Raw genomic sequence first — 18898 nt, forward strand, 5'->3', positions numbered from 1 at the left:
CCTGCCGCGGCCGTGCCGCGCGCTGTGGTTAATAATAGGCGCGCGGTTGTCAAGCTCGTTTGAGGAGAAGGGGGGAGTGTCAGCCCGCTCTCATTGGATCTGTTTTATCCGCGAGTTTCTCATGAAGTGCGAGTGGGAGGAGAATTTCCAGCAACGGAGGATATCAAAAATAAACCCCCCTCGTGTCCAGGGAAGAGCAGAAAGTATAAATACCCCCGATGTGTCCAGACTGCAGCCGTGCTGGTGAGTGGCACAACAAGACGGACGACAATCACCAACAGACACACTCTGACTCAACTTCACAGCACTGGGGGAGAATAAAAAAACTGTTAATCTGAGAAGAAATCCTTCCCTTACGAGAGATACCAGAGACACCGAGAGCTTTATTCCTGAGCGCAGAAGATGTGTGTCACTGTGCGCTTTGCCTTGTCGCTGCTGTGCGCCGTCAACGCGGCACTTGCGTCTCCGTTTGAATCAGAGGATGTGGTACCCGTGCGGATAAACGCCAGAGTCCGCGGACGCTTCTGGAAGAGAAGCGAGGAGCAGCCGCGCTTCGTCCTCAGTGCGTTTGGCAGGGACTTGACCCTCCACCTGGTTCCGGACACCAGCTTCATCGCGCCGTCCTTCACCGTGGAGCGCCTTTTACGCAGCCCCTCAGGTGCTCGACCTGCCCTCCAGAAACCACTCAACCGGACGCAGGAGAGCGCGGAGCAGCTGAGGAGCTGCTTCTACTCCGGCAGCGTGGATCAGGATCAGAACTCGGTTGTGGCTGTCAGTTTGTGCTCGGGCATCTTTGGCTCCTTCATCACGGAGGGGAAAGAGTATTTAATCGAGCCCAAACTCGGCGGCGGCGGTGATCCGGGGCCAGATTCCACCGAGCAGCTACATGTCATCAAGAGAAGGACGCACACCGACAGCCACACCGTCCCTCTCCGGTTTGACGGTGCGGAGGAGGAGACGGCGGAGGAGCACGACGGGGAAAGTTTTACGCACGGCCGCAGTGACGCACGGACGGAACCGCGCCGGAGACGCTTTGTTTCCGCGCCTCGGTTCATAGAGACCCTGGTGGTAGCAGACTCCTCCATGACCCACTTCTACGGAGATGAAATAAAGGTCAGACAGCATGAACTCACACTTTCCTGCACACGCACACACTTTGACAGAAACTTAAATAAACCGTCTCGGTTGAATTTCACAGTTTTTAGAGCGTCCAAAAACGTCCCATCGAGGCAGTCCAGGTTCACAGCTTTCCTCAGAGAATTGATAAGAATCCATAGCTTACAAAAGACAGTGACTGGATTTGTGCGTTCTTCCCTCTCTTCCTGCTTCATAAAACATGTTTTGGGAAAAGAGGGACGTTTGGAGGAAATCGGCTGTTTTCCACAAGCTGAGAAAGAGGTCAGGCAACAGAAATGCAAGCAATGCTGAGACACATTCCTCAGGACTTGGTCACGATCTGGCAGCAAAAGCTCCAACATCATTCGGGAAGATTCACTGCTCTTACATTATCCACCCCCTTCTGTTTTTACCCACTTTTACATTTTCTAATGTATGAAACGGAACCGGTCCCACTGCACGGAACATAGAACAAACATAAAGCATTGTCAATTGGAAATCATTTCAGGAGTCTGTCCTCATATCATCCACAACCTGCCCCGTGCCAGAGAGGAGATTTAGTGAAACTAAAAGTAGGACGATGTGTGAGTGAGTGTGTCCCAGTCTGCACCGTCCAGACTCCGTCCGGCCTGTTTGTGCTTAACGTGCTGCCCAGCTGCCAAGGCCCTGAGCAGTTCCCCCGCCAGAGTCCGGATCAGGTGGGCCCGCGCCAGACTGATAAACGGCTCCCATGGTGGATTGATTCCTATCAGAAATCACACATGACCTGGTTTGATTCTGCAGTTTGTGACGTGAGGGTCAGCATCCTGACATATATGTGTGTGTGTGTGTGAGTGTGTGTGTGTGTGTGTGTAAGGAAGCATGTGGAAAAACTTTCTATGTGGGAATAATTTCATCATCATCATCATCATCACTTCTGCCTCTCACTAGGATGCTCACTCTGCATAAGCTTATGTTTTCATTAGGGAGTGGAGAAAACTACTGTACAGTCAAACTGAGAACTTCCCACCATGAAAGTGGGAAGTGTTGTGGAGAATCTAATGTGATTTCCAGGATGATGAAGGGGAGGATGGGGGGTGTTTTCCACTGAGAGCTGGGATGGTGGGTGGCGGTTGGATGAAAATGAGATGATGAAGCAGAAAGTGACAGCAAAAGTAAAAAACAAAAAGAGAGAGAGAGAAAAGAAAACACACACAAAGACTCTGAACTAATGCATAAGTAAAATCGAAACCAGAGAAAACAAACACAATACCACTGGATCAAGGTTGAGTACAGATCTTCAGGGCCTATGGCAGAGTTTCAAGCAAAAATGATTCATTGTTGCATTTTTGTTTCAGAAAAGTTTCACGTTTACACAGTGATGTTTTGAAGACGATATCCGTTTACACAGAAACACTGAAAATGGCATTCTTAGCATACCAGGCCACTGTGGTGACTATTGTTATGGTATAACCTCTAAGTCATGCCAGTCTAGAGTTCATCATCATTGTTGGCTACTCATACATGTGCAGAAGAACTTTATACTCAACTTTATTTATAAAGCACTTGGCCATGGTGCTCATGCATGGAGCTGTGTTTCTGCCATCTGAAGCAAAAATGCATCATGGATGTGTTTTCACTTTAAGCGTTTTTGTATAAATGAGGCTGAAATTGGCTTAAAAATGTCAGTGTGTTGCCACAAGTCTTTTTTATGTGTGTTTGGTATCCGTAGGTCTGCAGTAAATACTTGCATATTTCACAACACTGAGGTCCAGCAGCCATTGTTTTGCTTTAATATGCGGACACTTTTTTATTCCTTCCTTCCAGCTGGGTGTTTTTAAAGAGTGTATTTGTTTTCCACATCTCCACACTCCTTGGTTCTGGCTTGTTGGTTTGCGGGTTGCAGAAATGAGTTTACGAACTTCATAAATTCCAACAAAAAAAATAAAAATAAATTCCACAAAAAATCATCTGTCATATTTCGAAACCGTCCACAGAAGTGGTTACCCGCCTACACGTTCAGACGTTTTCAGTTTTCCCTTTCATGCAAACTCCAGGGAAACTTGCACTTTAGGTTGCTTTATTGGAAACAAAAGGATGCTTTTGCTTGTCAAAGTTTATTCCTGCATGAAATAGCTGAAACCAAAAAATGTATGAATACAACGACAAAGAATGCATGAGCTAAGCATCTTCTTGAGTACTCAGACTTTTTTGGAAACACTTTATGCTTATTGATGAAAATGAGTAAAGAAGGGTAAAATCCCACATCCTTGTTTCATTGTGGGGTTTGCAAACTCAAGTGCCAACAGCGCTGAGTTGGTCCAACTAATACTTGTCATTTTAAAGCTCCTGAAGTGGAGTCAGCACCGACATGACTAATCAGGTCTGCTCCACTCTTCCCCTTTAAAGGCAGCTCAGTGTTTATGGGGCCTGGAGGAGACTTCCAGGCAACTTCACGGAGGTTCTTTTCCCACAGCAGCTTCAGACGCACTGAGCAAAAATACAAATGCCCCACACGTAACACCGGTATGAAACACCGACGTCATGAAGCCCCCCTGCTTTGAAAGCCCACTGCTGTTCCTTTTTTAGCTGAAGTTGTCATTCTTTTCCCTCTTAAGGGCCGATTTTATTTGTGGCCCCTTCAGGTTCAACTGAATCTTTTACTGTAAATTGTTTGCTGGACCAGGACAAGATGAGTTTGAGGGACCCTACTTCGCTGTGATTGTACAATGTCCCCAAAAACACCATATGGTTTTGTGTTTTCACTTGAAATCTATCTGTGAAAACAGCACCCTGAATGTTTTCTTTGTCACTTGCAGCACTACATCCTCACCCTCCTGTCCATGGCGGCCCAGCTTTACAAACACCCCAGCATTAAGAACTCAGTGAACATGGTGGTGGTGAAGATGCTGGTGGTGGAGGACGAGGACCTTGGTCCAGAAGTCTCCAGCAATGGGGGCATGACCCTGAGGAACTTCTGCTCCTGGCAGCAGCACCTTAACCCGCCAAGCCAGAGGCATCCAGAGCACTACGACACTGCCATGCTGTTCACCAGAGAGGTGAGACCTTCACAGAGCTTCCTGACCGCTGCAGTACAGCATGCTATCATCTGCATATAGGGAAAATATCTGCCACAAACTTCACCCAAAGCAGTTTAAGGAGACAAAAACAAATTGACATGAAGACTATTGATGCTAATCCCATTGAAATTGCATTTCCTGTTTTGATAAGAAACATGAACTTCTCTTTTAATTTGGCTAACCATGTTTCAGTACTGTTAAATGAAATGGAAAACCATCCAATATCAGCACAGTGTAAGATAAAGGATACCTAAAATGTTGGTAACAATTCTTGTTTTATATGTACTTAGCCATTAAATCACATTGATAACTACTCACTTTACCATAGCAGACCATCAGCACTCAATCTGATTAGGGTCTAAGACCCTGTTTTTACATGACTCTTTCAAGTGTAAAACAGTTTTACCTTTTCAATTAGGAAAAGTTCCAGTGTCTGTTTTCACGGAAATGACAGAAACGTGAAATCAATGTACTTTGCGTGCCAGACCATGAGTTGGCGCTGTCATCAACTCACACATATGCAGAAAATCTATTTACTTCAGCCGTGGTGCACATGCGCGATAGCAGCACTGCCTACAGGGAGACGGAATCCGAGCGTTTTCTGCAAGTTCCACCCGTTTACAAAAAATTGTGTTTTCAGTGACTCCGAGCACCACTGTCATGTAAATAGACAACCAAGACATAATGAAAATTTTGCATTTTCACTTAAGTCATTGTATAAATGGGCCCTAAAAATATGCAAAGGTTGCCTTCAAGAAAACTCACAGGACTAAATTATATGATGCCAGAAAAGAAAATTCTTTTTGCTCTTTGCGTAAATTGAGGATACTGAAAATCGACCACAGAAATTGAAGAGTTGGAGTCTTTCCAAGCTGGCAGAACAAACCTGCTGTACTTCATAGAAGGTTTAGCAGGAAATAAATCCTTAACATTTGAACGTTGATTGGCCCGTTCGACTTTATTTCTTCTATCTGGTATGCACACAACTGACAAGGTGATAGCAGACGATACACTGGGCATGGAGCTTCTCTGTTATTAAAGTTTTACAGCTGAGTGTGTCGAGTAGTGGGTTGATTTGATGAAACCTATCGGTTGACGTTAGCCTGTCAGTTTAAGCCGGGACAGAGCAGAAGTAGAGATGAGTAGAACATGTGGGTTTGGATTTGTTTAAGCGTCTTTCAATCAGGGGAAACAATCATTCACGCATGCCCGGTTTGTGTTTGTTTTCCATTTCCGCGGAGACGTGCTTTGAAACGTAGAGGACGGAAGGCTCCTCGTGGATGAGCTAACTTTAGTGCCGCCACAAATCAGCCCTGACATGACGAAGCCACTTCACATGGCCGGGGCAGGAGTGTGCAGCCGGAGGTCGGGGGTTGAAGAGGAGTGCAACGCAGCCGACGGTCACAGGAGAAGTCTGCCGCTGCCGCTGTTGTGAAACCCAAAACTCACACTCTGATGCCTGTAGTGGAAACATTTCTCCCGTGCGTTTGTGCGGTCGCACACTAAGCCTTTTGTAGGTCTGTAAATGTAATACCGCGGGCTGTGAATCAGCCCATACATCTCGCTTCGCATCCGCACTGTTGCTGTTGTGGAATAAGGTGCACACACACACACACACACACACACACACACACACACACACACACACACACACACACACATACACACACACACACACACACACACACTGGGCTTCCAGTCCAGATGTCTTTCCAATCATTTTGGACTTGATGTCTTTTTTTTTTTTTTGAGGCTTTGGATGTTCTCGTGTCCATCTTCCACATCTGAATGTCGGATACAGATTTTTATTTGGATTATGATCTGAGCAACTTAGTGGAACAGGGATTTCCAACCAGAGGGGGGCAGGTTAAAAGTGTTTCAGTATTGTGAGGATATGGGCGTATTGAATGTGAACATCATGTCTCCAATTTTCACAGTTAATCTAGCAAAGTAAAGAAGAAATCAAACAAAAATCGGTCAATTCAATTCAGCTTTCAATTCAAAAAGAAAAAAAGTGTGTATCAAGACATTTGCATTGAACATGGTTGTATTGAGCAATTGACAAAACAAAATTAAACATGAATGCATCATTAAGGATGAAAAACTAGTGAATGAATGTTGGAAACTGTAAGCTGAAGCTTCTCCAGTCCACCAAACACCCCGAGACGGAGGGTAAAAATACAAGGTTTAGAATAGTGGTTTCATCAAGAAAAGGTTCAGGAATCACTTCAGTGGAGGATGTTTGTTTTTGCCATTCTAGTTCTTTAAAACTGTTGTGTGCTGTCTGTAGCTGTTACTTGGACTACACAGGGCATCACAAACCATTAATTTTGCGATGTTGAATATCCTTTCAGGGCCAGTGTAGTTGAGATGCAGCTCAGAAGGCCACTGGAGCTGCACCATATATTTCAAATCCATCATGATCACGATATCCACGTACATGCACAATATGCTGACTGAACTGTGTTGTGTCCATGCTCTGTGCATTCATGCTCTGCTAATTCTAAATGGTACAATTGTATATAGCAAAGAAAACAAAAATTTAGATTAAAAATGTAATAGATTGAAAGAATGTGTAAAACTAAATTGAATTGGATTGAATTGCCTTTATTAGTCCCAGAAGGGGAAATTTCATTTCCCCCTTTTCTGCTAAAAAGCTGGAAAATTCCGGAAAAATGACCAAAAATCCACAAATTCAACAAACTGCTTCTCATATCTTCAGCTCTGCAGCCTGTTTTTGACATAATAACATCTTTATCTCTTTAAAAATTCCAGCCTTGGTCTATTTTAACGAGACATTCACCGTACTTTTTTATTATTGCTAGAAATTTCAGATTGAGGAAGGTATCACTTACAACTCCACAGAGTGTCCACAACAGTAACTTAATCTGATGTGAATGAAATAGTTTGGATCCAGTACAAATATGTGTTTTAGTTCACGTTCAGGGGGAAAATTTCCACAGCACAGTAGCAGCAGATAGTCGATGGTATGCGGCTCCTCTTCTCCGAGCATGTGCTCATTTTCAGTGGTATGTCACTGCTTTTGCTAATGTTGCCGACAGCACACGCGGATTCCCATTGGTTCAGTGTGTGCTGCTGCTACCTTGCTTCAAATACTACAAAAAATACATTTTGATTGATTGCTGTTACCTTGTTGGCAGTGTTAATGGACAACTAGTTGGGTAATCTCTGCATGTGTTTTCATGCAGCATCTCTCAGTGTGAGCTGACTGTTCAAGTTGTTCAGGAAAACATGGAAAGATTAGATAGCATGAAGCAAAGAACTATTTCTATACATCCGGTTGGTGAAACATGCAAAACTTGGTTTGATAGTTAAGTTATAAAGTAAACTATTTGGTGGAGAATTGTTATTGATCTACTCAGTGTAAAGTAAAGTAACACCACAATTGAACCATCCGTACTTCAGGTAAAATAACAAAAGTCTGATTAACTTGGGATTTGTTTCAACAGGTAGCACCAAAGCAGAGGCATAAAAATCTAGGAAAAATGACCCAAAGGACTACAATTAGCCAACTGCTTCTGCTCTGAAATGCTGCTGTTTGGATACTTATGCAAGTGAAAAAACAACAAAAAATAAACAAATCCAGAAACACTGTCTAGTCACAGCTGGTGTAAATTATTTGCAAGAGAAAGATTGCAGTTATTAGAAGGAGAAAGAGGTTAACATCATCTGCGTAATAGTTTGTTTTCATTACAAATCAATTTATTTTATGCTCAACCTTATTGTTGGATGCTTTCTTAATATCCTGGAGGAGCACAGTCCCAGGTTTCATAGCTTCCTGTTTGCTTGTTTGTGTGTCAGGACATCTGCGGACAGAAGAGCTGCGACACTCTGGGCGTGGCCGACGTCGGGACGATGTGTGATCCCAAGAGGAGCTGCTCGGTCATCGAGGACAACGGCCTGCAAGCTGCCTTCACAGCTGCACATGAGCTGGGTGAGGCCTCGCTCGCCGCCTCCGGTCGTTCCGGCGAGTTCCGCGATGGGCGGGCAGACGTCTGAACATTGCGTTCTCCGCACCAGGTCACGTGTTGAGCATGCCCCACGACGACTCCAAGACGTGCGAGAGGCTGTTCGGCGATCTGGGAGGAAACCACTTGATGGCTCCTCTGTTCGTCAACCTCAACAAGACGGCGCCGTGGTCCCCCTGCAGCGCGCTCTACATCACCGAGTTCTTTGACAACGGGCACGGTAGGGAGTGTTTCAGCTCAGAGACCTTCTGCCAACATGGACGGCTGCCATGACACTTCTCTTAGCTCTGTTTCTCCGGTTGATTTACCGATGAATAAAACACTGTGTTCCCCTCATCTTCCGGTAAATTAAGTCTTTCCTGCTTAAACATGTTGCTTCCCTGAAATTACCTGGTTGTTGGGTTACCGTATCTCGATCCAGATTCCCTCATCCTCTCTCCTCACCTTCGTTCCTCCTTCTCCCCACGTTGCATTGTTGCATCTTGTAGTATTTGTATCACTGTTGGACCTACCAGTGAACCTTCTTTTCCACTGAGTCATACGATGGACTTCTTCCTGTTCTCCGCCTCCTCAGCCAAAAGCAACAGCTGGCGTCAGCAAAATATGGTCTTTATCAGTTGGAAAATGTCTCCAACGAAAACTCATGTGGCTGAGAATGTTCATTCCCAAGTGCTGATGTAACTGACAACTGCAAACAAACGCTTATTGAATGCAACAAGGATCATCGGAGGGAGGGATGAACGTATTCGTATTTGGAAAGTTAACCAATTCATGTTCATAGTCAGGACACAACTTGCCTCGAATAGTTTCCTCCTGTTGTCACGCCGCACAAAGAGCAGCACAGTTGTGATTGTCACGCCACAAAAGTTCGCAAATCTCCATAACTGGCAGATAAATGGTTGACTTTGTGCCGTTCCGCCGCAGGGGACTGCCTACTGGACGTCCCGGACAGCTCCATGCCCCTCCCGAGAGAGCTGCCGGGCTCCAAGTACAGCCTGGACCAGCAGTGCCAGCAGATCTTTGGAGAGGAGTTCATACACTGCCCCAACACCTCCGAGAGCGACGTCTGCAGCCAGCTGTGGTGCCAGGAGGACGGCACGTTGCAGTGCTCCACCAAGAACGGCAGCTTGCCCTGGGCTGACGGCACCCCCTGCGGCCCCAACGGCACCTGCCTCCACGGAGCGTGCATGCCCACCCAGGAAGTGATGAAGCCACTGGTAAGACGGCTCTCTCAGGCAGTTTCCATATGCTGGCTTGTGAGGTGAAGCGTCCCCGTGCTCTCAGGGTCCTGTGCATTTGCACCTTGTTGCATCTTGCATGCAGCTAATTGTCTTGTATGCTCAGAAAGACTCAGATGAGTCACTTCCTCTGAGGTGCACAGAGACGCTGACGGTCGTAAAACGTTTGCAGCAGATTTACAGTGAAATTGCTAAAACGTGGAAGTGATTCAGGCACCACTGTTCTGCAGAAGCCATGACTGAATGAATGATCTGAGACAGATTCTTTCTCATCACAGATGTCACAGTTCAATGACTTTTGGACTGCATGTTAATATTCAACCAGAAGACTGTCACCAAAACAATTCTAAAAAGGATGTTTTAACTGTGACAACAAAGGCAACACCTTTGAAAATACACAGTCATATTGTATTATAAATAATGACACTTCAATGATTTGTCCTTATTTGCGAGATGTTTATTTCAGTGGCCTTTCTTCTCAGTCAACATTTTGATTTCATTCCCATAATTTTGTTCTAGTTTTGAACTACATTCTGAGCAATTTCACTTTTTTTTCCCCTCACTGTTTTCTTTCCTAGTCGCTAAAATTTGAACTTTTCCGTCAGTTCTTTTTAATTATTCTGGTGATCAATAACATAATACGTGGCAATCTCGATTTCTGAATATAATAAATCTATAAGCATCACAATGCAATAAAATATATAAAATTAGAACAATTAAATAAAACTAACATTCATAATTGAGAGAGTGCTGCATAGTGTGTGTCCATCATCTAAAATATCAGTTTTTAATGAGCAAACTGCATAAAATCAGTGGTGTTATTTGTGTTTATTAAAGAGACGCACTCATACCACGAGTAATAACCTTTAGTGACTTGTTGAGACTGAGTCAAAGTATTTATAAATGCCGGTAATCCCGATTTATACTCCATACGTAAACGATCCATCAAGACTGTGCAATGCCCTGAACGGCCTCCATCGATGCTATGTGCACCTCCAACAGCCTTACAGCCATGCTATTATCGGTGCTGATGTCTGCCGAATATTATCCGTTATCTGCTTCTTGCATCTTCAATGCATTTTTTTTTCCATCCATTGTTAAACAAGGACACAGAGTGAACATGCAAACTCTGCACAGAATGCTCCCTGAACGTGATTCTGTCTCAAACTAACCACGCCGCCGCCGTGTAGCCAAAATGAAAACATGCTTGACCTATTTTCTGGTGTTAGAGAAGTCTTCAGAAAACACGGCGTCGATTGAAACCACCTGACTCAAAGCTCTGCAGTGCATAAGATGTTACTTTAGCTTTTACGAGCAACTCAAAACAAAGCTCTGATGAAAAAAATCACTGGTTTCAGTTTTGACTGCTGGAATGTGGACATTTGTTTTCTACTGTTATTTTAAATGTTCAGTCCATAAGCAAAAATATATGAATGAAAGTGAAGAATTCTACGTAGCTTAGACAATTCTGTTATTTCCAGTGAGCTTCCTTTTTTTTCTTCTTTAAAAAAAAACATTCATACATGTCAGTGCTGGACTTCAGCTCGCTCGTCCTGATATCTTCTCCTTGTGTTCTGAACACACATCTGTTTATGAATCCAGACGTGCTGGCAGCAGAGAAGTTAGCTGGTCCAAACTCATAAAACCTCTGGAGAGGACGCCCACGCCGACAAACACACACACACACACACGCACACACACACACATGCACGCGCACACATACACACAGAGTTTTTGCCGTACCGACTTGCAGCATGGCAGGTTCCAGTAGTGGTGAGTGACACATGTGGCAGGAATGTGGGTAGAGGCAGACAGCAGGCGCGTGCCGAACTTCAACACAGATTTAGCCTTGAGCCGCGGCACGCCAGCACGCTGTGCGGCCGCGCAGCCAGAAGCCCAGACTGCGGTTTAGGCTGCGCAACTGAGATTGTCTTTGGCTCCCAGCGCCAACCAACTCCACTGATTGCCCCGTGTGTGTGTGTGTGTGTGTGTGTGTGTGTGTTTCCTGAGTGCAGACGGTTGTGGACGGCGGCTGGAGCTCGTGGGGACCGTGGCAGCAGTGCTCCCGGACCTGCGGGGGCGGGGTGGAGTTCTCGTACCGGGAGTGCTCCGACCCCGTGCCCCAGAATGGAGGGAAGTACTGCGAGGGCCAGAGGGTTCAGTACCAGTCCTGCAACATCCAGCCATGCGACAACAGCCAAGGTCAGGAAGAATTTACATGAAAACACTGCATCTCAGAACTGTGCTTTAGTAGGAATGGAGTTTGAACAGTAGATGTCATGAAATGTACGAAACTGTGTTAGACTATTGAACCCAATGATTTGTACTAATTTGGTTAATGGTTTACTTTGTGCTGCTTCAGGAGCACAAATCTATTCTTTATAATTAATTGTAGCAGTTGAATAAAGAATAAATTGTTTTGGGGGTTTCATCTTTTTATGATTCCATCTTTCACTTTCAGAAAAGAGCTTCAGAGAGGAACAGTGTGAGAAGTACAACAGCCTCAACTACCTGGACTATAATGGCAACATGAAGCAGTGGATACCAAAGTATGCTGGAGTTTCTCCCAGAGACAGATGCAAGCTGTTCTGCAGGGCCCGGGGAAGCAGTGAATTCAAGGTGTTTGAATCCAAGGTACAGTTCAATAGTGAAATGTATTTTGTGTCACTCACTGGCTAAATTTTAGTGACAAGCCCAAGTTCAAATTTGAGGTGGATAACAAAGATGATGACCACTGGGACTGCACAATATATCGAAAATGTATTGTTATCTAACATCAACAGGATGCGCACTACAAAAAATGACTGAACCTAGTCATGTTGGAGAAAAATGGCATTATTCATTTTTAGATCACACAAAGTTTGCAATTAATTAGTTTAATACTTTAATTGACTGATAAAACTAATTATCTGTCTAACCCTTCCCTCCCATGAAGACATTATTATCATCTCTTTGAATATCGATCTAGATTTCCCATTGAGATCATTTTCACACCTTCATTTAATGTGACTTGCTTTCACACTGAACTTCTGAAAACAGACCCAACACTTTGACAATCTCGTGCAATTACCAGAGCTGGTCGTTTGGGGGCGCTGTCACTCAAAACCAACACTGACTAAAGACACATTAAAGCCTGATGAAGAAGAAACCCAGTTAATTGATCGGTCAGGACCAAAAGTAGGAGTCCGACCCCATGAGCCGACTAGCAGATAGCCACAAGCAACCATGATGTATCGTCTTCTGACCTTCTATCAATGCGTGTCTGCGCTGTCTCATCACTCCATGTCTGCCCACAAGACATTTCCCAATTCTTTCTTCACACGTCTGCTTCTTCTGACTCACGCTGTTGGCTTTATTCTTGCTGATACCCATCACTGTGCTCAGTATCACGTCATCTCACTACAACCACTGAAAAGTCCATTTGCAAGGAAACGGAGAGCAGCGTTCACTTGTTTGGTCCAGATCGGAGTTCAGGGGAGCTTTCACACATGGCCAAAGGAAGCAAACCTTCCCAGAAACTCCCTGAAATGAACTCTGGTCCAGATCAATACTAGTGAACCACCAATACTCACAAAGATTGGATGAAAATCATATCCAACACCTTTTAGTGTCTATGTGTTTTCCTGACTTTTCAAGCCTGTTCTTGGCTGGAAGAGTTTGGATCGCAATCCTCGTCTTGCGTTGATCCTTGTGAAATTGAAGTTAATCTGAGGTTGGCTTTGTCATCAGACACTATTGTCACTGTATTGGACGCCTTTGATAGTTTGTGGACCAACATCTGTTTGATTTCCCTGCAGGTGACCGACGGGACGACCTGCGGTCCCGATACCACGTCGGTGTGTGTTCAAGGTCAGTGTGTGAAGGCGGGCTGTGACCAGGTGATCGGGTCCAACAAAAGGGTGGATAAGTGTGGAGTTTGCGGAGGAAGTGGACTCACCTGCAGAAAGATTACAGGGTCCTACAACAAAGCAACGTGAGTACGCTGAAGAAATGGCTTTGCACCTAAAAATGAAAGCATCCCTACTATTACATTATCACAGAAAAGCTCATTTATCATACTTTTTCTGAACTTCAGAGTCTGATTCTTGTCTCTGTTTTCTCCATCAGCTATGGATACAGTGACATCGTCACAGTTCCCATTGGTGCAACAAATATCGACATTAAACAGCGGAGCCACAAAGGAATCAAACACGATGGAAACTACCTGGCAGTAAAGAGGGAAGCTGGAGGGTACATCCTCAACGGGAACTTCTCCGTGTCCACGGTGGAGCAGGACATTCCTGTGCTGGGTGCAGTGCTCAAGTACAGCGGCTCCTCCACCACTCTGGAGAGGATTCAGAGCTTCCGGCAGCTGAAGGAGGCCGTCACAATCCAACTGCTCGCCACTGCCGGCGACGCTAACCCTCCGAAGGTGAAGTATTCCTTTTTCATCCCTAGAGACGTTACCTTTAACAAGTCGAAGGAAAGGAACAGCTTGTCGTCCTCCATGCACATGATCCATCCGTTCGGGATGCCTGAGTGGGTGCTGGGAGAGTGGTCCGAGTGCTCCAAGAGCTGCGGCTCCGGATGGTCCAGGAGGAACGTGGAGTGCAGGGACAGCGAGGGCTTCCTCTCCAGCCTGTGCGACCATGACTTGAAGCCCACGGACATCCGGCCATGTGGGGATCTGCCGTGCCCCATGTGGCAGATGGGTCCGTGGTCTTCCTGCTCACGAACTTGTGGCCAGGGGGAGCGCCGCCGCAGCGTCGTCTGCATAGACTACACTGGGAAGACTGTGGAGGCAGAGAAGTGCGATCCCAACAAAATCCCAGAGCCAGTTTCAGGAGAGTGCTTCAACCACGACTGCTTATGAAGAACCAGATTACCATGAACTTTGCGTGCACTCACCAACTGATGGATGACAGAACTTCATACACCAGGAACAGGTCCCGGTGCCCCATGGCTGAAGCGACAGAGCCACGGCAAACTGGTACAAACTAGAAAGAGACACACAGTGACTACAGAGACGCTCAAAACAGGAGACGCAGGAGGAATGCAAAGGTCCACGACAGGGTCAAGACCAAGAGACGACTTCAACAAGATACAAGATCAAGACTCCAACCAAGATGAACGAAAATCCTGCTTCAAGACATTAAGCAACTACTAAGACAGTTGAACCTCAGAGCAAAGTAAACCAATTTAAAGGGACATAAAACAAAAAAGTGTCTCAAATTAACTGCATAATAGCATAGAATTAATTAAATTAAAAACTTCAATAGCTGCAGGACACCAACTTGATTTTCTTTTGTTGAAAATTTGGAAGTTATGATTCTGAAAAATTCTGAGATTCTGCAGAAAATACTGTTTTCTGCAGTTGGTAGTCTTCTTGTGGGCCTTTGGGGATCTTCCCTCTGCAGGAGGAGTCATACATGTCAACACATGGGGCCCATTGTTTCAGTCCATCCATGTTTCCACCTTGTTACATTGAGGGCTATAACCTGAAAAATGTCTTGTCATCTTTTGTCAACATTAGACAACCACTAGAACAATTTGAAGCGATGGAAATCTACCTCAAGCTGTGCAGTGATTTGAAAGTGAATTCACCACTATGTTTTCCTCTTATTTTTTCTCTTCATGAGCTGAATTACAGTCACTTTAATCTGGCTTTCTCAATGGGAGTTTTTAAAAACCAACATCGAAGATTAAACACAGATTGTTATACACTAAAGGCAATTGGTATCTACCCCGTTTGAAATTAAATTAAATCTATACATTGAGTGCAAATCAGTAGATTGATCCTTGCACTCTCACTGAAATGGTGTCATAGTAGTAATAGTATAAAGATTAGTGAAGGTTTGGACTAGAGCTGATGGGAGACTCCAAGGTGACTGAGTAAATGTTAGTTCTTTGGCCAAATGGCCAAAAAGAAACTTAGACTTTGAATTTTCTCCCTTGGTTTAGTTTTTCTTTTTCGGAAGATTGCTTCAAAAATCAAAAGGTTACGCTCGTTGCTGACCATAAATTAACTATACATGTCTTGACCTTCTTCTGTGTCAGACCTATAATGGATTAACAATCCTGACAGGGAGCGAATGATCCTTCATCTATTTTATATCAAACTTCATCCAGTTCGGGGTCACACTGGAGCCAGTCAATTGCAAGGCAAAGAGAGTCACACACCTAGGGGCAAGTTTCGGTCACCGGTCAACCTCAAATGGATTATTTAGGACTGTGGCAGAAAACCGGAGCACACAGGTAAAATATCCAAGCTCCTTTCAGAAAACCCTGGTCAGTAGATGAACCCAGACCTCCTGCTTGTGAAGTGAGAGTGCAAACCACTGCTCCACCGTGTGGCCTGTTAGCATTTCCTTTAGTTTTTCATTTGTTTTTATTCGTTTTTTAAATTCTAATCAAAAAGCCAAACTATTTGACCATCATGCCGATTATGAAGGAAGTAAATGGGGGAAAACATCCAGTGTTGAAAACTTTTTGAGTACAGTCACTGTACGTGTGATGCTATGTACAGAAGCTAAATGAAGGTGTGGTGTGTGTTTTCTCCAGAATGAGAAGCTTTCCAGTCCCTCTTCAATAGATAATAACTTTATGGACAGTCCACGGTTTGATTCCCTGAGTTACCCGTCAGTCTTTGCAGAACTCGAACCTGCTGTCTGACTCCAGCACCTCCACAGAACTCCCTCCAAACCCATTAAATCCCCTGTTTCTGAGATAAATCCATGAGTATTACAGCGCTCACATTCAAATGTCTCTGGAAAATGTGCTTATATGATCTGAGATGAATGTTTTTATGATTAAAATGAACATTGTGGACCTGTGGTCAAACCACGCACTGACAGTTCATTAATAATAATAATAATGCATTGGTTTTATATAGACTTGAAGAGGAGACACTTGTAGCCATCATCAAGTCGGATCCTGATCTGGATGCAGAAAATTAATAACTAATCCCCCATATACGCGGCAACAATTTCAAGTGAAAGCGCAATACTTTTGTTGCATTTTGTGTGTCTGTTTACATGACAACGGTGCTCAGAGTCACTGAAAATGCAGCTTTTTGAAATCGACTCCCAAGATTCAACTTCTCGAGTGTCCAGATTCTCCTGGACTTGGTAGTTTTATAGTTGACAGTCATCCGGACATCATTTTCCTGGTGTTGCTGTGTAACCGTGAAACTTTTCAGAAACAAAAACACCAACAGGAAGTGTCTTCACTTGAAAAGTTGTTGTTTAAACGGTTAAAATTGTGAGTTTACACACTGTGTAAAGATAGTTAGTGGTCATTACTGACCAGAAAACCCCCTGACAGAGAATCTTCCTCTGCCCCGTAGTTAAATTTCAGCCTTTCCTTGCCTTTGGTGTATTGCAATGCAGTAGACACTATTAGCAATGCTCACAGTCTATGATGCAAAAAATGTTTATTTGGATGTGTTAATACTAAGTTAAGTGATGAGCATACTACTATCTATCTTATGTATGAAAAATAACTAAGTTTATCCAGACTTTTTGTTGTTGTCGTTGTTGTTCTGGCACCATATGGTCACAGTTGTTTTCAGACTCTTGTATGTATATTTGATTTCTTCATTCCTGTTGTTAATTTACAGTATGTTATAAAAGATGGCGTAGTAGGCCTATATCCCTTCAGTGAAGGTCCATACTTTTTTATTATTACAGCTTCCTTTTAAGCTATTTATTTTTGTAAAGTTTTTACTTTAAATGTGTAATTAACTTGGCAGATGCTGCTGTCGTTTGACATTTTCTTTTGTCTATAAAGTGGTCAAATAAACACGTCAATACCTGGTGCTCCATTACTGTGTATCCGCCGTGACAGCCCAAGAGAAACATGTCTAATCCTAATCCAAATAAGCTGGGACAATGTTTTTTTTTTAAATGTAAATAAAACAACATTACAAAAACATTCTCCTTTGACCTCTTCATTGAATTAGATGTTTTTTTAATATCACTAATATAAAAACAGTTTCTATCAATTCTGTTATGCATTGAATTCCAGAGAGATTTGTGCTTATTGAAAAATTGTTGTTCATTGAATTTTTGCAGTTTTCTACACTTTGTGATGGAATTCCAGACACTGAAACAGGTGAAGTAGAAGAAAATCGCCATTTCCATGAACCCGTCTTATTTCTGAAACTCAAGCCAATAGACAAGCCGCATGTCAGGTCCACTATTCATTCAATGGAATTGTTTGGGGTTCAGACTCTTGCTCAAGGACACTTCGGCATGTGGAATCGAATTTCACAATATTCCAAATGAGAGACAACCTCTCTGCCATCCAAGCCACAGTCACCCCAAATGTGTCTGTCAGAGAAAGAAATCGTGGTTTCTCATGTGAACTATTTTTACTGGAATGTGTTTACAAATTTGTGAACTCATGATTTTTGTTTATTTTTGAAATCGACTCTCAATCTAATGGACATTGACGTTCCTGGGGGGGGGGGGGGATTTACTTGATTTCACAATATTATTTACTTTGTCTCCATCCCGCTCTCCGATCCAAGACCATTTTTCTCTGGGGTTTAAACACCGACCTCAAAGACCTTTGTGTACAAGTTGGTTTGGTAAACAACGATGAGCGTGCCATGTTTAAAAAGGATCACAAAGACCAAATAATATGAGACCTGCAGAGGTTTCAGAGCACATACAGTATTTGGCCCATTGAATGACACTGAAACTGCGCTGAAGGTCAGACGGATGGAATTCCTTGAGGTTTGGCAGCTTATAAAAACAGGGTGAGGCACTTTTCATTGGTGGTTTTATAAAGTCAACCCTTTTCACCATGATCATTAAAACTCACACTGGAATGTTGTGGAATAAAGAAACATGAAAACATTCCCTGAATTGGTGGTTAGGAAACAAAATCAAATAAATATTTAATGTCTCTTTGAGCCTACATGCACAACTGGCTGAGTCAGACGAATGTAAGAAAATCACCAAAAATACCAACATGGCCGTCTCAGTGCTTGAGATTAACCATAACAAGATTAAAAATTACACAAAACAACACTAAATACCCCTAAAAACAGCTTCCAAGACGGAGAAATAACCCATACAGATGCTCTGAAACTCCTTCCATCCATCCATCTTCTTTACTGCTTCATCCTGTTCAGGGTCACGAGGTGCTGGAAACAATCCCAGCTCTCAACAGGTAAGGAAAGGATAACCCTGGACAGCTCACAAGTCCACCACAGGACAAGCACACAGAGACCGTTCAGTCCAGTTTTACTGCTATAGAACCAAATGCAACAGTCATTTCAAGACACTTACTGAGAAAAACAAACAATTCCACAACAGCAAACAGAATGAAAAAACAGTTTTAACAGGAAGAAACCTGCAGAAAGACACTCAGTAACTGAGTCTAATTACAGTAACTGTTCTTTTGTCCTGGGCATATCCACATTTCCTCTTTTTTTCTTAACGAAGACATGAAAATGTTCCATTTCCATTATTTTTCAGAAAGACTGTGGAGCATGTTTTAAATTGACTTG

The 18898-nt window shown here is 43.7% G+C and overlaps 1 protein-coding gene across 1 annotated transcript; it reads left to right on the plus strand.

Annotated features, from left to right (window-relative positions):
* Positions 1 to 255: 255 nt before the first annotated feature.
* Positions 256 to 17286, plus strand: LOC115400788 (A disintegrin and metalloproteinase with thrombospondin motifs 8). Its single transcript, XM_030108812.1, has 9 exons — positions 256 to 1113; positions 3915 to 4154; positions 7998 to 8130; positions 8217 to 8384; positions 9089 to 9381; positions 11418 to 11604; positions 11864 to 12036; positions 13200 to 13375; positions 13510 to 17286. The coding sequence occupies exons 1-9, from the start codon at positions 403 to 405 to the stop codon at positions 14252 to 14254; spliced, it is 2826 nt and encodes a 941-aa protein (XP_029964672.1). The 5' UTR covers positions 256 to 402; the 3' UTR covers positions 14255 to 17286.
* The last annotated feature ends 1612 nt before the right edge of the window (positions 17287 to 18898 follow it).

The sequence above is a fragment of the Salarias fasciatus genome, chromosome 14, assembly GCF_902148845.1.
Source record: "Salarias fasciatus chromosome 14, fSalaFa1.1, whole genome shotgun sequence".
Lineage (NCBI taxonomy): Eukaryota > Metazoa > Chordata > Actinopteri > Blenniiformes > Blenniidae > Salarias > Salarias fasciatus.